The sequence below is a fragment of the Pseudochaenichthys georgianus genome, chromosome 7, assembly GCF_902827115.2.
Source record: "Pseudochaenichthys georgianus chromosome 7, fPseGeo1.2, whole genome shotgun sequence".
In the NCBI taxonomy this organism is placed as follows: domain Eukaryota; kingdom Metazoa; phylum Chordata; class Actinopteri; order Perciformes; family Channichthyidae; genus Pseudochaenichthys; species Pseudochaenichthys georgianus.
Genome location: NC_047509.1, coordinates 2,581,549 through 2,597,249, shown reverse-complemented (window position 1 = coordinate 2,597,249; position 15,701 = coordinate 2,581,549). Strand labels below are relative to the sequence as shown.

General features: G+C 42.1%; 1 protein-coding gene and 1 long non-coding RNA gene across 2 annotated transcripts; both read right to left on the bottom strand.

Moving 5' to 3' along the window:
- Positions 1 to 4,414: 4,414 nt before the first annotated feature.
- On the bottom strand, positions 4,415 to 5,350 carry LOC117450176 (uncharacterized). The gene is made up of 3 exons (XR_011643485.1): positions 5,215 to 5,350; positions 4,807 to 4,931; positions 4,415 to 4,650 (listed from the first exon to the last, which is right to left on the bottom strand). It is a non-coding gene; the product is annotated as an uncharacterized lncRNA (long non-coding RNA).
- A 3,965-nt stretch (positions 5,351 to 9,315) lies between these two features.
- cdk20 (cyclin dependent kinase 20) lies at positions 9,316 to 14,270 on the bottom strand. Its single transcript, XM_034087644.1, is given in 11 exon segments — positions 9,316 to 9,739; positions 10,092 to 10,115; positions 10,117 to 10,175; positions 10,178 to 10,247; positions 10,451 to 10,574; positions 11,228 to 11,290; positions 11,502 to 11,623; positions 11,796 to 11,984; positions 12,639 to 12,752; positions 13,254 to 13,334; positions 14,099 to 14,270. Coding segments are annotated over 10 exon segments (1,032 nt in total). The 5' UTR covers positions 13,329 to 13,334; positions 14,099 to 14,270; the 3' UTR covers positions 9,316 to 9,547.
- Positions 14,271 to 15,701: the final 1,431 nt, after the last annotated feature.

Sequence of the window (15,701 nt, the reverse complement as noted above, 5' to 3'; positions counted from 1 at the left end):
GATGTAGAAATTCAGAGTTTGATTCATCATGTTTGCATGAAATAAAAAAATGGAGTTTAAATTATTACAATTAAAGAAAAAATATGTAAACAGTGTGTCAGCGCATCGGCCCTTACTGGTGAACTGAACTCACCTTTAAGTTAAAAATGTAACATTAACGAGAGTATTATCGTGGTCGCCGTGACGACGCTCCTGGATACGAGCAGATACCGGCTATTGTGTAGCTAAGCAACAGACAGGAAGTGACATCACGGGTCAGCTGATCGTGTGACACATGTACAGATTTATAAACTGATGTTTGCTTTGTGGATGCAGCGAACAGAGCTAATTTAATAAGTGACTTGCATTAGTATTCTGAGATGATCCATGAGTTCAATTATTATCAGATATAAATAAAATGCTTTTATTGAACTGGTTGTGTGTTTGTGTTTTTTTATTAACTTTATTTAACGTAATGTAGTGCGTCCATCTCACAACACCATACAGGGGATCCAGTTTAACATACACTGAACAAAAATATAAACGCAACACTTTTTGTTTTTGCTCCCATTTTTTGATGAGATGAACTCAAAAGATCTAAAACATTTTCTATATACACAAAATAACCATTTCTCTCAAATATTGTTCAGAAAACTGAAAAAATCTGTGATAGTGAGCACTTCTCCTTTGCCGAGATAATCCATCCCACCTCACAGGGTGTGGCATATCAAGATGCTGATTAGACAGCATGATTATTGCACAGGTGTGCCTTCGGCTGGCCACAATAGAAGGCCACTCTGAAACGTGCAGTTTTGCCTTTATTGGGGGGGTCTGAAAACAGTCAGTATCGGTGTGAGGGGTAGGGGTCGGGGGTAGTGTTAGGGTTAGGGTTTAGGGTTAGGGTAATGTTGTGAATCGAGTGGCCTGTGTTCGTCGTCCATAACATACGCCTGCCCTTACCATAACCCCACCACCACCATGGGCCACTCGATTCACAACATTACCCTACCCCTACCCCTCACCCCTCACACCAGATACTGACTGGTTTTAAAAACCCCCCCCAGACCCCCTCAATAAAGCAAAACTGCACGTTTCAGAGTGGCCTTCTATTATGGCCAGCCTAAGGCACACCTGTGCAATAATCATGCTGTCTAATCAGCATCTTGATATGCCACACTGTGAGGTGGGGGGGTTATCTCGCCAAAGGAGAAGTGCTCACTATCACAGATTTTTTCAGATTTCTGAAAAATATTTGAGATAAATGGTTATTTTGTGTGTAAGTAGAAAATGTTTTAGATCTTTGAGTTCATCTCATGAAAATGGGGGCAAAAACAAAAGTGTTGCGTTTATATTTTTGTTCAGTGTATTTTAACCCTATTTACTTGGATCAACGCAAAACGACTTTTGAGTGTTTGTGTGTGGATGTGTGTGTGGCGGGCGTGCGTGCGTGTGTGTGTGTGTGTGTGTGTGGTGTGTGTGTGTGTGTGTGTGTGTGTGTGTGTGTGGTGTGTGGTGTGTGTGTGTGTGTGTGTGTGTGTGTGTGTGTGTGTGTGTGTGTTGTGTGTGTGTGTTCCTATGTAGAAGAGGTGGTTGGGCCTTTTGCATGCTTTGCACATTGGCCTATTGTCTCATAATTGACATAGATGTACTTTATTGATCCCCAGTTGGGAAATGATTGTCTTAAGAGCCTGGGTTCAGGAAAAACTTGCATCAAAACAAAACAAAAAGATGGCAAGGCCGGGAATGTTCCCTGCAGATTGTGAATTGTCCGGATGGTGGACAATGTTAACATGGGAATCAACAAAGATGAACATGACACCGACATGGAGTAGAATCCCTTCTCCTCTCGTTTATCAAAAAATAACTTGATAAATTTATTTCTGTGGACTTCATTCAGCATGTTCTGTATCTCCTCTTCGGGCCGAGATGTCAAGCCAGAGTTCTGCAGAAGTCCACGTCAGTCTCCTGCTCATGTTAACCTCATGTTTACCTGTGTTTCTCTCAACAAAACCCCAGTTTTTCTCCCCACGACAGCACATATACTGTGCTCAAACTCTCCATATCAATTGCACAATAATTATATTGCAACAGACTCAAATTGGTCTGTGAACGCACCTTCAACGCACCTATTTCCTCATTATGAGTCCAACGCTTTCTGTGGGTTTGGGCTCGGCTATCCAAAATGTGTGTATTCTGGTTTAACGCAACCAAGATGTTAAATAATTGTACACTCACCAACCGTTAAGTGTGTGGTGTGTGTGTGTTGTGTGTGGGTGTGTGTGTGTGTTGTGTGTGTGTGTGTGTGTGTGTGTGTGTGTGTTGTGTGTGTGTGTGGTGTGTGTGTGGTGTGTGTGTGTGTGTGTGTGTGTTGTGTGGTGTGTGTGTGTGTGTGTGTGTGTGTGTGTTGTGTGTGTGTGTGTGTGTGTGTGTGTGTGTGTGTGTGTGTGTGTGTGTGTGTGTGTGTGTGTGTGTGTGTGTGTGGTGTGTATAATAGTGTGCGTTGTGGTTGCTAATCTCCATCCCTCAGCAGCTCAGAACAATCCTCGCCCGGAGAGAGAGAGAGAGAGAGAGAGAGAGCGGCGTCTGGCCGGCCTCGACACCAACCGCCCTCTGTTCCTTCTGTTCATCTCCCTTTCTTTCCTCTCTTGCCCTTTTTTTCTGGGTCCGGAAAACCAAAAGCCTCCTGCGTTGCACAACAGCGGCCTCCAGCAGGCAGCCTGCAGGGGGTGGAGGGTGAAGGGGGTGAAGAGAGAGACGAGCGATACCAACAGACTGCCTCCACATCCACACATGATGCTCTGCACACGGGCCTCTGCTTCAGCTCCTATAGCAGTAAGCACTCCTGCTGAAGAGCCACACACGGGACGAGGAGCTATTTCAGCCACAGCTAAGAAGAATAAATAAATCAGCAGTAATTAATAAAAAAACAGGAAGCTTGGCATCAAAATGTGTGCAGATGTGAACAGGACAAGGCTCCTGTTTTAGTGTAAAGTGCACATGAGTGGCTCTAACAAGCTGCAATTAACATCATGCTGCTCTAGATTCCACAGATTAGAGATTAGGTTGTGCACATTTCACAATAGAAAAGAAAACAACAAAACTATTGACATAAAGCAGAATAATCCTCTTTAATGCGACACTGCGTGGCTGCAGAGGGACCAGAAAGACAGACTACGCCTTAACAAGAAGTCATGTGACCGTGATGTCGTTCCTTTAGAGCAGGGGCGTCAAACTCAGATACACAGTGGGCCAAACAAATAATAATGGGTACTAGTCGAGGGCCGGACTGGTTCAATGTTTATTGCAGAACGTATTGAAATGAACTTACTGCACATATTAAACCTGGAACTAACAAAGCTTCAATGATTGCCTATAAAAACAACATTAAATAATCAGTTACATTAATTTCTTATGGCTCTATCTGCAGCTTCATTTCTTATGAGTACATTTCTCCACAGGCCAACAACAGCTTCAACAAAACTATTTCCCTCAAAGAGAAAACCAAACATGCCCTGTTGTCGTGAGAGAGAAAGTGCAGAAGGAAACATGTAAAGTCAGTGTGCTGCTCTGAGATGCTAGTTCAGACACTTGGCGTCTCATCTTGGGAGCAAGGTCATCAATGTTTGGGCTCAGGCTCTGAGCGGAGGAGACCCTCAGGATGGAGTGAAGGTGTGCGTGCAATATACCGGCGGGCCAGATCCAATAGGAAATTAGAAATTATCCTGCGGGCCGAAATTAAATCCACCACGGGCCTGATTTGGCCCCGGGCCTTGAGTTTGACACGTGTGCCTTATAGCCTAACGTTAGCTTTTCACTTCAGGAAATTTACATTTACACTTAAAACATCCTAACGTGGTGTTATGTGGAGGTTATGATGCAGGAAAAAATATGTAAGTATCATAAACTTGTTTGCCAGAGAGATTATTTTAAGAAATAAATCCCGTTTACTTTGCGTCGAGGGAAGCAGGGAGATGCTGCCTTCATGGTCAATAAGTCATCAATGCACCCAAATGACTTATCTACTGTTTGCTTTCAGTCAAAAGTGTTATACTGTAATTGTAACGCTGCTCACTCGGCACTAATCTACACCGGCTCAACAATTAAGAACCGTTCCTGTCCAGTTTTGTATGACTCGGTACATGAACTGCAGTGTACCTGATTATAGGCTTGTTTTTTCCATTTGACACTAATGCGACTGATCGTGTCCTAATTGGACAGTCCATAGTGTGTGGAGAGAGGAAAGGTCACCAGGGACGTTTTCCTTGTGTAGGAAGACTGGAAAGCCACATAGTTATTTTATTTCAATATAACTTTTGAAATAACTCTTTTGTTTGTATTCTAGTTGACAGAAAACTGAATCACAGATACAAGAAACCAAACGTGCCACGAAAGAAATCATTTTAAACGTATTTTATTTACAGAATCACTTCCCAGTAAGAGGTTTATTAAAAACATGTAACTTGTTCAAAGTAAACAATGCAGAAAGTCCCATTCAGAAACTCAGTCAGGACGAGGTCAGAGGGCAGCTGTTTGAATGGGGATGGTGGGCGGGACCAGAAAGGGCAGCCTAGTATCTGATTGGTCGAATCTCCTGCTCCTCTTATTCTTATTGGTCACTTTACGGTTTCTGGTTTGGATTCTGTCTTTCTTCATCGCCAGCGGCCTGTTGACCTGAAAGGACAACGTTAGCAGGATCATCTCAATATATAAACACCACGTTATGATTGTTAAAGCGTAAATGCAGAAGCCAGAAGTTAAATGTTAGGCTTGTGGTGCTGAACATTAGCTGCTGTTAGCTTAGCAGGTGTGATGTGTACTTTGTAGTACCTGGTGTAGTTTGTAGTAAAGGCCGCAGGCGTTGCACACCGTTCTCCTGCAGAGTTCCTCCTCCACAGCGTTGTAGTTTCAGTCAAACAGTTCACGCACTGAGTTCCTTTTCTCTGATTCATAATCTGAAACAAATGTAAGTATATACTATATTTAAATAAACACATTTATATCAAAACATTTTCATAAATCAGCGCCAAAGCTAATGATGTTAAAACCCCAATGTCTCCTTTTTACACCTATTCAACAACATACAGATGTGAGTGTGTTATACGTGTGTGTGTGTGTGTGTGTGTGTGTGTGTGTGTGTGTGTGTGTGTGTGTGTGTGTGTGTGTGTGTGTGTGTGTGTGTGTGTGTGTGTGTGTGTTGTGTGTGTGTGTGTGTGTGTGTGTGTGTGTGTGTCTCACAGCTCTCCTCTTCGGCCTCAGCAGTGGTTTGTTGTTGGGTTTCTGTCGGAGGCCGCAAGTGTTACATAGGTGACGACCTGCAGCGTCTCGTCTCCACAGGGGGGCCCTGCTCGTCCCACAGCTCACACACACTCTCTGCTCTGAACACACACACACACGCACGCACGCACACACACCCAAGAACATGAATATCCTGCGTCAAACACACAGACAGGTGCAGGTCAGACAGGTGTATTGCTCACCTGGTGCTTGGCCCCCGCCCCCACGACAGACTTCATGGTAACGACCAATCATTAGAGAAGGATGATGGCGAGGGGTAACAGTTTGCCATAGTAACTGTTCCATCCAGGTGTAGGGGGTGGAGTCACAGCAGGATGACCATATAAGGAGGAATAAGCAGAGCTGAGTGATTGACAGCCGGAGTCGTCCAACAAGTTCATGAAGTTTGGCCGCTCCGCCTCATGGAGATGCTTGGTGATTGGAGGAAGGTGTGTGAGGGGGGCGGGGCTAACCTGCAAGAAAACAGATTGATATGCATTAGGAACGGAATACATACCTGTATGGCTGCAGAATAAGCGTTCTTTTTCTCTATCAGATGTCCACCTCTAGCAGGTTTTAAAACAGCTATGGCAGCCTCGGAGCTCCAAAATTCATAATAAACTCGTTGATAGTCTTAACTATAGTAAGAGAAGTGTGGGACAAATGAAAGTCAATAAACAGACACAACTCATGAGTTAAAGACAGTCCACTAGCTCCTCTGAAGTTTTAGGTAGATATCCATAGTTTCTGTTTCTAATCAAATATTACATTACATGTCACTTGTAGACGCTTTTATCCAAAGCGACTTACATACTCAATATGTGGGCAATCCCACAGGAGCAAGTGTGGGGTGAAGTGTCTCAGGGACACAACGACATGCTGACTGCAGTGGGGTTTGAACCTGTGCTCCATTGATCCCAACACCACCGCACTAGACAACTGCGCCACACCGCCAGCCCAATACATATATACATGTATACCTTTCCTTTGTTTCTCAACTTCATTAAAGAATTGTTGATTTGTTTTTTATTTTGCTGTTTATGTTAAGTCTTTCCCTTAGTAAAACTAACTTAAAACTATGAGCTCAAACAGCCTAAAATCTGATGAAAGCCAGGTTAAACTGGTGAGCAGGTTTTGGTTTTGGACAAGAGAGGTTTGGTCCAAAGCCTTAAATGTCCATACTCAGTATGAACCAGAGTGAATGTGAGAAGTGATTCTGACCTTTGTGTTGAACATTGATGTTTCGTACAAGTTTGTTAGAACAGTCGGGGACCATATCAGAGAGCTGCAATAATCTGACAGATCGTCACTGTGGGAGATAACAAAGGGAGAGAAATGAGAGTGAGAGCAAAAACATATGTAAATCAAATTGTGTTGTAATGAGAAGTGACACAAATATAAGAGGGACAGAGAAAAGAATACAAATTAAATAATAAAATAAGTGGTAAAAGACAAACAAATACATGATTTAAAAAAGTTTAAAACAAAGAGATAATTAATAAAAAAAACAAGATAAAGGACAACAAAAGAATGACCCTACATAGCACAGAGAAAAAAGATACAAGAGTTAAACAAAAAGGTCCAAATGAATAAAGATAGAACTACGTGCTGATATGAGAGCGGGCTGATACTCACAGAGCTGCAGGAGATGATGTGTCTCCGGTAAACTTTGACTGATGCTCTGAAGGAGAAACCAGGAAGTGAGGGAGGGGGCAGTTCGTGTCAAGTTCCTTTTCAAAATGTTTGACAAATGACACAAAATGTACCTTTTTTTCATTTATTTGACCAAAAACTCGAGTACTGAAGTACAACTGTGAGGGTATTTCTATCTTCTGCTTGCGTTGTGCTCGTTCTACTCCTGCGCAAAGAGAAATATCAGCAAGCATTATCAGCAAGCATTATCTATATTGCATAGTTAATAAAGCACTGTTGTTTAAAAAGTAAATAAATATGGTGCCAACTTGAACAAAGTATAGCATTATCAATATGTGTAGCTTGTAGCATGGAGCTGTTCATTGTTGGCAACTATTAGTTGTACTTGCATTTAATTATAGAGACATTTTCTTTTGTGAGGTGTGGCTTGCATTGCATCACCAATACATTTCCACATGGTTTACCGTTGTTTGTATTGTTGCTGTTATCATTGCTTTGTCTCCTCCACACACTCTGTCTGGTGGTTCAGAATAAAAAGACTCAACCCTTCTTTTGCGTTCGGTCTTACCCCCCTTCCCCATGCTATTTTCGGTCACAATTGACCGGTGTGTTTTGCACAGTGATATCTCTAGAACCTCTTATCCATGTGATGGTTGACATCTCATTTGAACAGTCACAGCAAGATAGAATCAAGGGATGACAGACGGAATGACATCAGGGGTGAATGTTCATATTCTTTTTTGGCAATAAGTTTCAAAGATAGTGCTTATTTTACATTACTGTATATTATGAAAATGGCTTGCCATGTAGGCTGTGTTTACTGGAGATGGAAATGGTTTAGTTAGTGTTGTAGCTGAGATTCTTCCCGTTCCAATGATGTATGGGATGTATTGATTGATACACAGCAAGCCAGTGTTTCATGTCATGGACCGGCACCACCGGTGAGGCCCATCAAGCTCAGCATTCACTGTGATGAAATTAACAATAAGACACTGATACTGTTTTCCTCAATGAACATTTATTGACAGAGAATGTACCATAACAGAACTATCAGGTGGGGCCTCTAATCTCAGGGGCCTCTCCCATCAGGGGCCTCTATCTCAGGGGCCTCTTCCCCTCAGGGGCCTCTATCTCAGGGGCCTCTATCTCAGGGCCTCTCCCTCAGGGGCCTCTATCTCAGGGGCCTCTCCCTCAGGGGCCTCTCCCTCAGGGGCCTCTATCTCAGGGGCCTCTATCTCAGGGGCCTCTATCTCAGGGGCTTCTATCTCAGGGGCCTCTATCTCAGGGGCTTCTATCTCAGGGGCCTCTCCCTCAGGGGCCTCTATCTCAGGGGCCTCTCCCTCAGGGGCCTCTCCCTCAGGGGCCTCTCCCTCAGGTGCTCTTCCTGGTCGGTTGTAGGCTCATAGTCTGGATCGCTGGTGTCTTCCATTTCTGAGACATCTTCCTCTATCTCCTCTTCATCTTCCTCTATCTCCTCTTCATCTGGTTCAATCTCCTCTTCATCTGGTTCAATCTCCTCTTCATCTTCCTCTATCTCCTCTTCATCTGGTTTCAATCTCCTCTTCATCTGGTTCATCTCCTCTTCATCTGGTTCAATCTCCTCTTCATCTGGTTCAAATCTCCTCTTCATCTTCCTCTATCCGTGCTCCACTCTTCCTCATCTCCTCTTCATCTGGTTCAATCTCCTCTTCATCTGATTCAATCTCCTCTTCATCTGGTTCAATCTCCTCTTCATCTGGTTCAATCTCCTCTTCATCTGGTTCGAAAATGTGTCCAGAGCCCCTCGTGACCAGAAAATCGCCTAATCGGACAATTCGCCATGCTCATTGTGTCAATGAGTCAAATGTGAGCAAGGCACAAATATAACTGCTTGAGAGCCAAAGTGAGAGGTTTGTTGTTTCTCGAAGGGCACAGAGCTCGCACCTGTGAGAAGGTATGCTATATTACATTACATTAGCTGACGCTTTTATCCAAAGTGACTTACAATACATTGGTATCATACAGCATGAGAAAGGAGAAGTTCCCGTAACGTGTGTGTGTGTTGTTGGATGTGTGTGTGTGTGTGTGTGTGTGTATGTGGGGTGTGTGTGTGTTGTGTGTGTGTGTTCAGAGCAGAGAGTGTGTGTGAGCTGTGGGACGAGCAGCGCCCCCCTGTGGAGACGAGACGCTGCAGGTGCGGCGTCCGACAGAAACTCAACAACAAACCACTGCTGAGGCAGAAGAGGAGAGCTGTGAGAGACACATGCACGCACACACAGTATAAATAATATAATATTCACGGTACATTTTTGTTCAGAAATTATAATAGTGACCTTTGTGTCAACGCCATCCTTAACAGCAACAGAGAGGACTTCCATAGCAATGATTCGTCCTTGTAGAGTTCATAAAAGTCTCTTCCACACGTTCATGTATCATATTATCATCTTGTTTTATTCACCGCAGAAATACTTTATGAAAATTTGAGTGAAGAGCAACAGGAAATGTGACGAAAGAACAATGATATGTACAGGTTCCTCAACAAATCACTTCCGCACTTCAGAAAGTAAAAGAAAACACGTCAATGAAACACAAACAAAATAAATAAACATACAATGTAAAAACATCATCAGAGAGTCACTGGGAGAGGAATCTGATTGGTCGTTCAGAGACAGGAAGCGTGGCCCTGCAGCAGCGCGGGGTCTACCACACTGTTCTGCAGGGGCAGGTCCACGGAGAAGTCAGTGGGCGGAGCCTGCAGCCGCTGGCGGGGGGGTCGACCCCCCCTCTGAGGGATGGGCAGCTCAGAGTGGTGAGCAGGAAGAGGAGAGGAGAAGAAGTACGGATGGAGGAGAGCCTGCAGAGGAGGACCACCAATCAATTAACCAATCAATTCATAAACTAACCAACTCATCAATGCTGTCCAGTTCCTTGAAAAGATCAAAAACAGATTGGTCCAAATATGAACATCAAAGGGGGAGATATGCTGCATTCTACTTTTCCCACAATGCAATTCAATAGTGGGCGAAATGCAGTACCAACACAGTATTATGACAAAGGGTCCGTAAACAGTGAAGTTAAAGAATGATTTTGTTTCTGGACTAAAATGTGAATACATGCACTGACACAGGAAAGGAAATGGGACCTAATGGGGAGCCCTGAGGAACTCCATCTTCTGTATCTACTACACGTCACTTCCTGTTTCCTACCTTTCTGGCGGAGCAGCGCTGTTTTGGACGGATAAACCAGGAACTTGTTGAGCAGGTCGACGGCCTGAGGAGACGTGTCGGGACGATCTCCTCCAATGGGATCGCTGGATTCTCCTTAAAGGTGATTTTATTGTAATCTGGCAGCTCCACGATCTCCTGGAGAGAGACGCCAAACACAGAGAGCATCAACACAATGATGTTGTCACAGAAGTACATATTTAACTTATATAGATGTAATTAAAAACTGAACAGACTTGACCAATGATAACATTTCATATGTTATGTTACCACCTAAATGTATATGTTAGTTTAGATGTATGGATTTATGAGGCCTCTTGTCTGCTGATAATGGATCTTACAGGCCAGCTTTCCTGAGTTGGTGTTCCCAGGACTCTGAGGACACAACACAGCTGCTCGATGTCGTTCTCTCCCGGAAACAGAGGAGACGCGTTCAGCAGCTCCCCGAAAATACAGCCCACCGCCCTGAAACACACACACACACACACACACACACGCACACACACACACACATACCATGTATACTTCAGGGGACATTACATTGACGTACATGCATTTCCTGGAGACTTATCCTTTACCATAACCAACACATGCCTAACCCTTACCCTTAACTTTACCCTTAACCTAACCAAGTCTTCACCCTAAAATTAATGATTCTATTTTGTCCCCATAAGGGAGGAGAGTCCCCACACGTGACTGTGTCCACAGATTTAGGTCCCCACAAGTATAGTAATGCTAGGCCACACACACACACACACACACACACACACACACACACACACACACACACACACACACACACACACACACACACACACACACACACACACACACACACACACACACACACACACACACACACACACACACACACACACACACACACACACACACACACACACACCAGGGCTTTTATTCTGAAGGACTACAGGAACACACACAAGTAAGATTTCTTTGAATGTATTCCCTCGTTCTGCATGGGGCAATAGCTCCACCTGCTGCTGAGCTCTGGGTAGTGCACTACATCATTCAGTTTGTGTTACTTTTTTCATTTAAATATGTGTATTTGTTATATGTTTATGTAGCAGTATTCAGAGTATTTTCAGTAGTTTTCTCACCACAGATCGACTCCCTCGTCGTACTTTCTGGCTCCGTACAGCAGCTCAGGAGCTCTGTACCACCTGAACACACACAAATATTAAATGCTGCATTATTACATATTGTTACATTTAGCTTTCTTATGGAAGTGACACGGACGACATTCTAAAAGTGGAGGCTGGTTTGACTGGTTTAAGCTGTTTGTGTGTGTATTTTTAATAAACTAAACTATTGTTGCTAGTGTGGGACGTTTGCAACAATACCTAATAATAAATAAAAATGTGTGTTAGTTACCTGGTGGCCACCTGATGGCTGTACAGTCTGTCTCCCAGCTCACTGAACAATCTGGCCAAACCAAAATCTGCGATCTTCAGATGACCGGAAGAACTGATGAGGAGGTTCGCTGGCTTCAGGTCCTACACACACACACACATGCACGCACGCACACACACACACACACACACACCCACACACACCGTCAGTAAGAACTATTGTCTGGGTTTTTATTGTGAAGGGCTTCAAAACCAAAACTCGGGTCAAAATGAAAAATAAATCTTCCTTTCCTCCATCCCCGTACCCTCCTCTCACCCGGTGCATGATGTTGTTGTGATGCAGGAAGGCCACGCCCTTCAGCAGCATCATCATGTAACCTTTGACCTGTGCCGGAGTCAGAGGTCGCTGAGAGTTCCTGATGACCTCGGACAGGTCTGAGAGCATAAAGTCAAACACCAGGACGAAGCCTGTACCGTGAGGAAAGACGTCCTTCAGCTTCACCACCTGAGGAAGAGGAGGAGGAGGAAGAGAGTGGGAAAAACCTTCCATACGAACAAATTCAACACTTCAGTGCATCACAACAAAAGGTGTTGACATGTGGAATAACAGTAATGATGAGCTGAAATAATGTACAAGTTTATCAAAACTAAAACTAGTATTTAGAAACCAAATCATTAATGGTTATGAGAAGGACCTGTGAACTCATACTTGTTATTTCTTGTCGTTGTAAAAGTTATTTATTTTCTAAAAAGTATTTGTTTACAACATGACGCCGATGACGATGATCTAATCTTTTATTTTCAAGAAAAATGTACGCTAGAGGGGGGAGGACTAGAAAAGTATTTTTAAGCTTCTTCTTGCCCCTGTTGAACATGACAGAGACTATTTGAGAATCTATTTATTTAAATCTGTTTGTACCTTGAACGTTTTTTGTTGTTTTATTGCATCTCTTTGTTATAATTATTATTATAAAAAATGTTTCTGACATGTTCAATAAATTGATTAATACAAAAATAAATTCAAAAACTGTGATGAGATTTAAAAGTACTGCTGTCTTATGGCTACCGTCCATCTCTTATTTAGTTTGTTAACGATAGGATGTTACTCTGAAGGTCACTAGGATAATGAAAGGGTAAGATGGCGTCCTCTGACACTCACATGCTCGTTGTCCTCGATCTCCTGCAGAGCCTTGATCTCCCTCAGAGCCTGGTTTGGGATGCCGTCCTCCAGCCGCCTCAGAGCCACTTTCTTTAGGGCCACCGTCTCTCCTGTCTGACACACAACACACACATCTGTACTTTCACTATCAATAAAGAAAAGTACTGAGAGTAATATGCACAGATTTAGTAACTGCTATATGGTCCTCTTCCCTTCAGGATGTCAGTACTATTATCTGACATCTGTGTGATCATTCAATTGGTCGGAGAGTAACATGAAGTTGTGTCTGATTTCAAGAAACAGGCTACATTTATATTTTTAACGAGAACTAGGAAAACACGTTTTGTGTTTTTGGACCGTACACAGATGGATGACAATAAAATCCCTCTTTTCTCTGATTCAAAACAAGTGACATTTTTTTTTTAAAGTGTCCAGTTAAATCTTCCCAAAGTTGAACATATTAAATGTCTTGTTTTGTCTGGCAATCAGTCCAAAGCTAACAGTAAAGATAGTTTTGGGAAATAAACTTTTCTGTCTTGCATCAAATCAAACAATTGATTAAGTGATAAAGCTGTAAGCAACAGTAATTGTTTGTGTTGTTGACCAGTTGTTTACCTCGATGTGTTTTGCCTTGAAGACGATGCCGTGAGCTCCTTCTCCGATCCGACCCAGAATACTGTACTGCTCCATGTCTTCCTGTCACGCAGTGGTGTAAAGTAGATAAGTACATTTACTCAAGTACTGTACACTTACAATTTAGAGACAGTAGTACTTTACCCGAGTATATACATTTTCTGATACTTTGTACTTCTACTCCACTACAGTTCAGAGGTGAATGGTGTACTTTTACTCCACTACATGTATTGAATACCTTTAGTTACTTTACAGATGTGGATGAATGATGTGAAATCTAATCAAGTGTTGAATCAGACTTTAGTTCCACCTGGAGTAAATTCACAAGCTACCCTGCAGTCTACAAAGTCATTCAGACTAGCTGCACCTTCACCAGCTTTGAGAACACTTTCATGATCAATCATTATAAAACATATCATATATATTATTCTGAAATGGACCAGTCTGCACAACGACTACTTTTACTTGTACTTTAAGTATATATTGATAATAATACTTTTCTACTTTTACTTGTCACAGAGTATTCATACTCTCTGGTAGCCTACTTTTACTTTTACTCAAGTACAAGATCTGAGTACTTCTCCCTCCTCTGCTGTCACTGCACACAGCTTGATTTAACTGTGTATATTAAAACTGTCCAGCTCAACATTACTTTGTACTTTGATTCGGCATTTAAGATATCTGAAATAATCGATCCTCTTCTAAAGAAACAGCACATTTAGTAAATAAAACAACAACAGTCAAACGGCTATCTAACGGTTGTTCCTAACGTTGCCTTGGTAACCTACAAGCTAAACTGGCTCTGAGAAAACGTCACATTTCATCACCTGTTGTCCGTTTTCAACAGCTATTGGTGCCACGACACATTAGTCCAACTGGTCCTAAAGAGATACGCGGTTTCCATCTGTTATAAAGTACACACTAGTTAACGTAGAGGACGGTTTTAGATAAATATGTCATAAGAGCTAGCTGCAAAGCCGACAAGGGTCCGCCATGTTTGTTTACAATGACGTCATCGGGCTGGTCCCACTACAGAACTAGAGCAGCGAGAAGAGACTGTTAATTTTATTTTCCTGCACTGTAGTTCAAACATGTTGGGATGCTTTTCTGTATTGGTTGACTTGTCATGATCAAAACATTCAGGTCTTAACATGATAATATCAAATGTAGCCTTCAATTTGAAAACAAAAAAACAGAATTTGGAATTAATAATTTGATTATACAGCAAAATAATTCATACACAAAATGACGCTTCCTCAAAATGTCCGTCGTATTTATTGCTTTTCTTAATATGAAATTGACAGAATTCATTAAATTGTGCAAAAGTTAAAAAGCCCAACAATTGTATACCTTAATTCCTGAGTGACCACTTGTGCTTGTTTTTGTTCATTTCTGAGAGAAATAAAACTGTCATGGTATTGAGAACATGCAATTTGAACAATTGAACTACATTTACATTAACCACAGGTTTTGTATCATCCAACATCATACTATTTTTTTGTGCAATCTGAGCCAAAGATACATCAGCCTTTCATCAGTGAAACAAAGCATACAGAATATTAGCATAATACAGCACCATGAATGACAACTGACAACGGTTGTTTATTTGAGCAAGAACAGGTGCAGACATTTTGCAGAGGACTTTCAAAATAGAAAATGTATAAGAATAGAGTTAAAAATAAAGTATTCAGTGTTAGATTCAGATCCCAGAGTAGTGGCATCTTTTCTAAAACATCTCTGCTTCAATGCGTCTCACTATACCCAGGATATTATGATTCTTTTCAGGAACATTCCTGCTCCGTTTCTCGTCTCCTGATCTCCTGAACGTCCGGAGGATTTGACTGAGGATTGTTTATCATGACCTGCTGATGAGTTTGGATTGTAACTTAATAATAATAATGCATTACATTTTTATTAGAGCGCTTTTACAGGTGCTCAAAGCGCTTTACAATTACATATTACACATATTACACATGTAAATGTCATTACTGTGGACATTACCCACGGGAGCAAATGCGGGTAAAGTGTCTTGAGTTAACTTGTGTTATAATGTGACGTTGATGGCAGCTGCTCTGAGTCCTCTTTCAGGTCTGGTGGCGATGAGGCTTCAGGGCTGGAGGAAAAATAATATAATTAATATAGCAAAAAAAAGATATACAAGAAACAAAAATATACACCATTAAATAAAAACATAACTTGATGCTTGATCATTCAAACCAAGTATTGGAGGTGTAATGATGCCCCATATTGACTGCGAACATGTTGCCTGGGATCGCACTTTAAAGGTCACCTATTATGTAAAATCCACTTCTTCATGTCTTTTATACATAAACATGTGTCCCCTCCCTTTCAGGAAAAAAGAAGGACTGTATTTCTTTACTCTAATTTGGTCTTGTGTTAATCGGGGTTGTACCTCCATCCAGCGTGGTG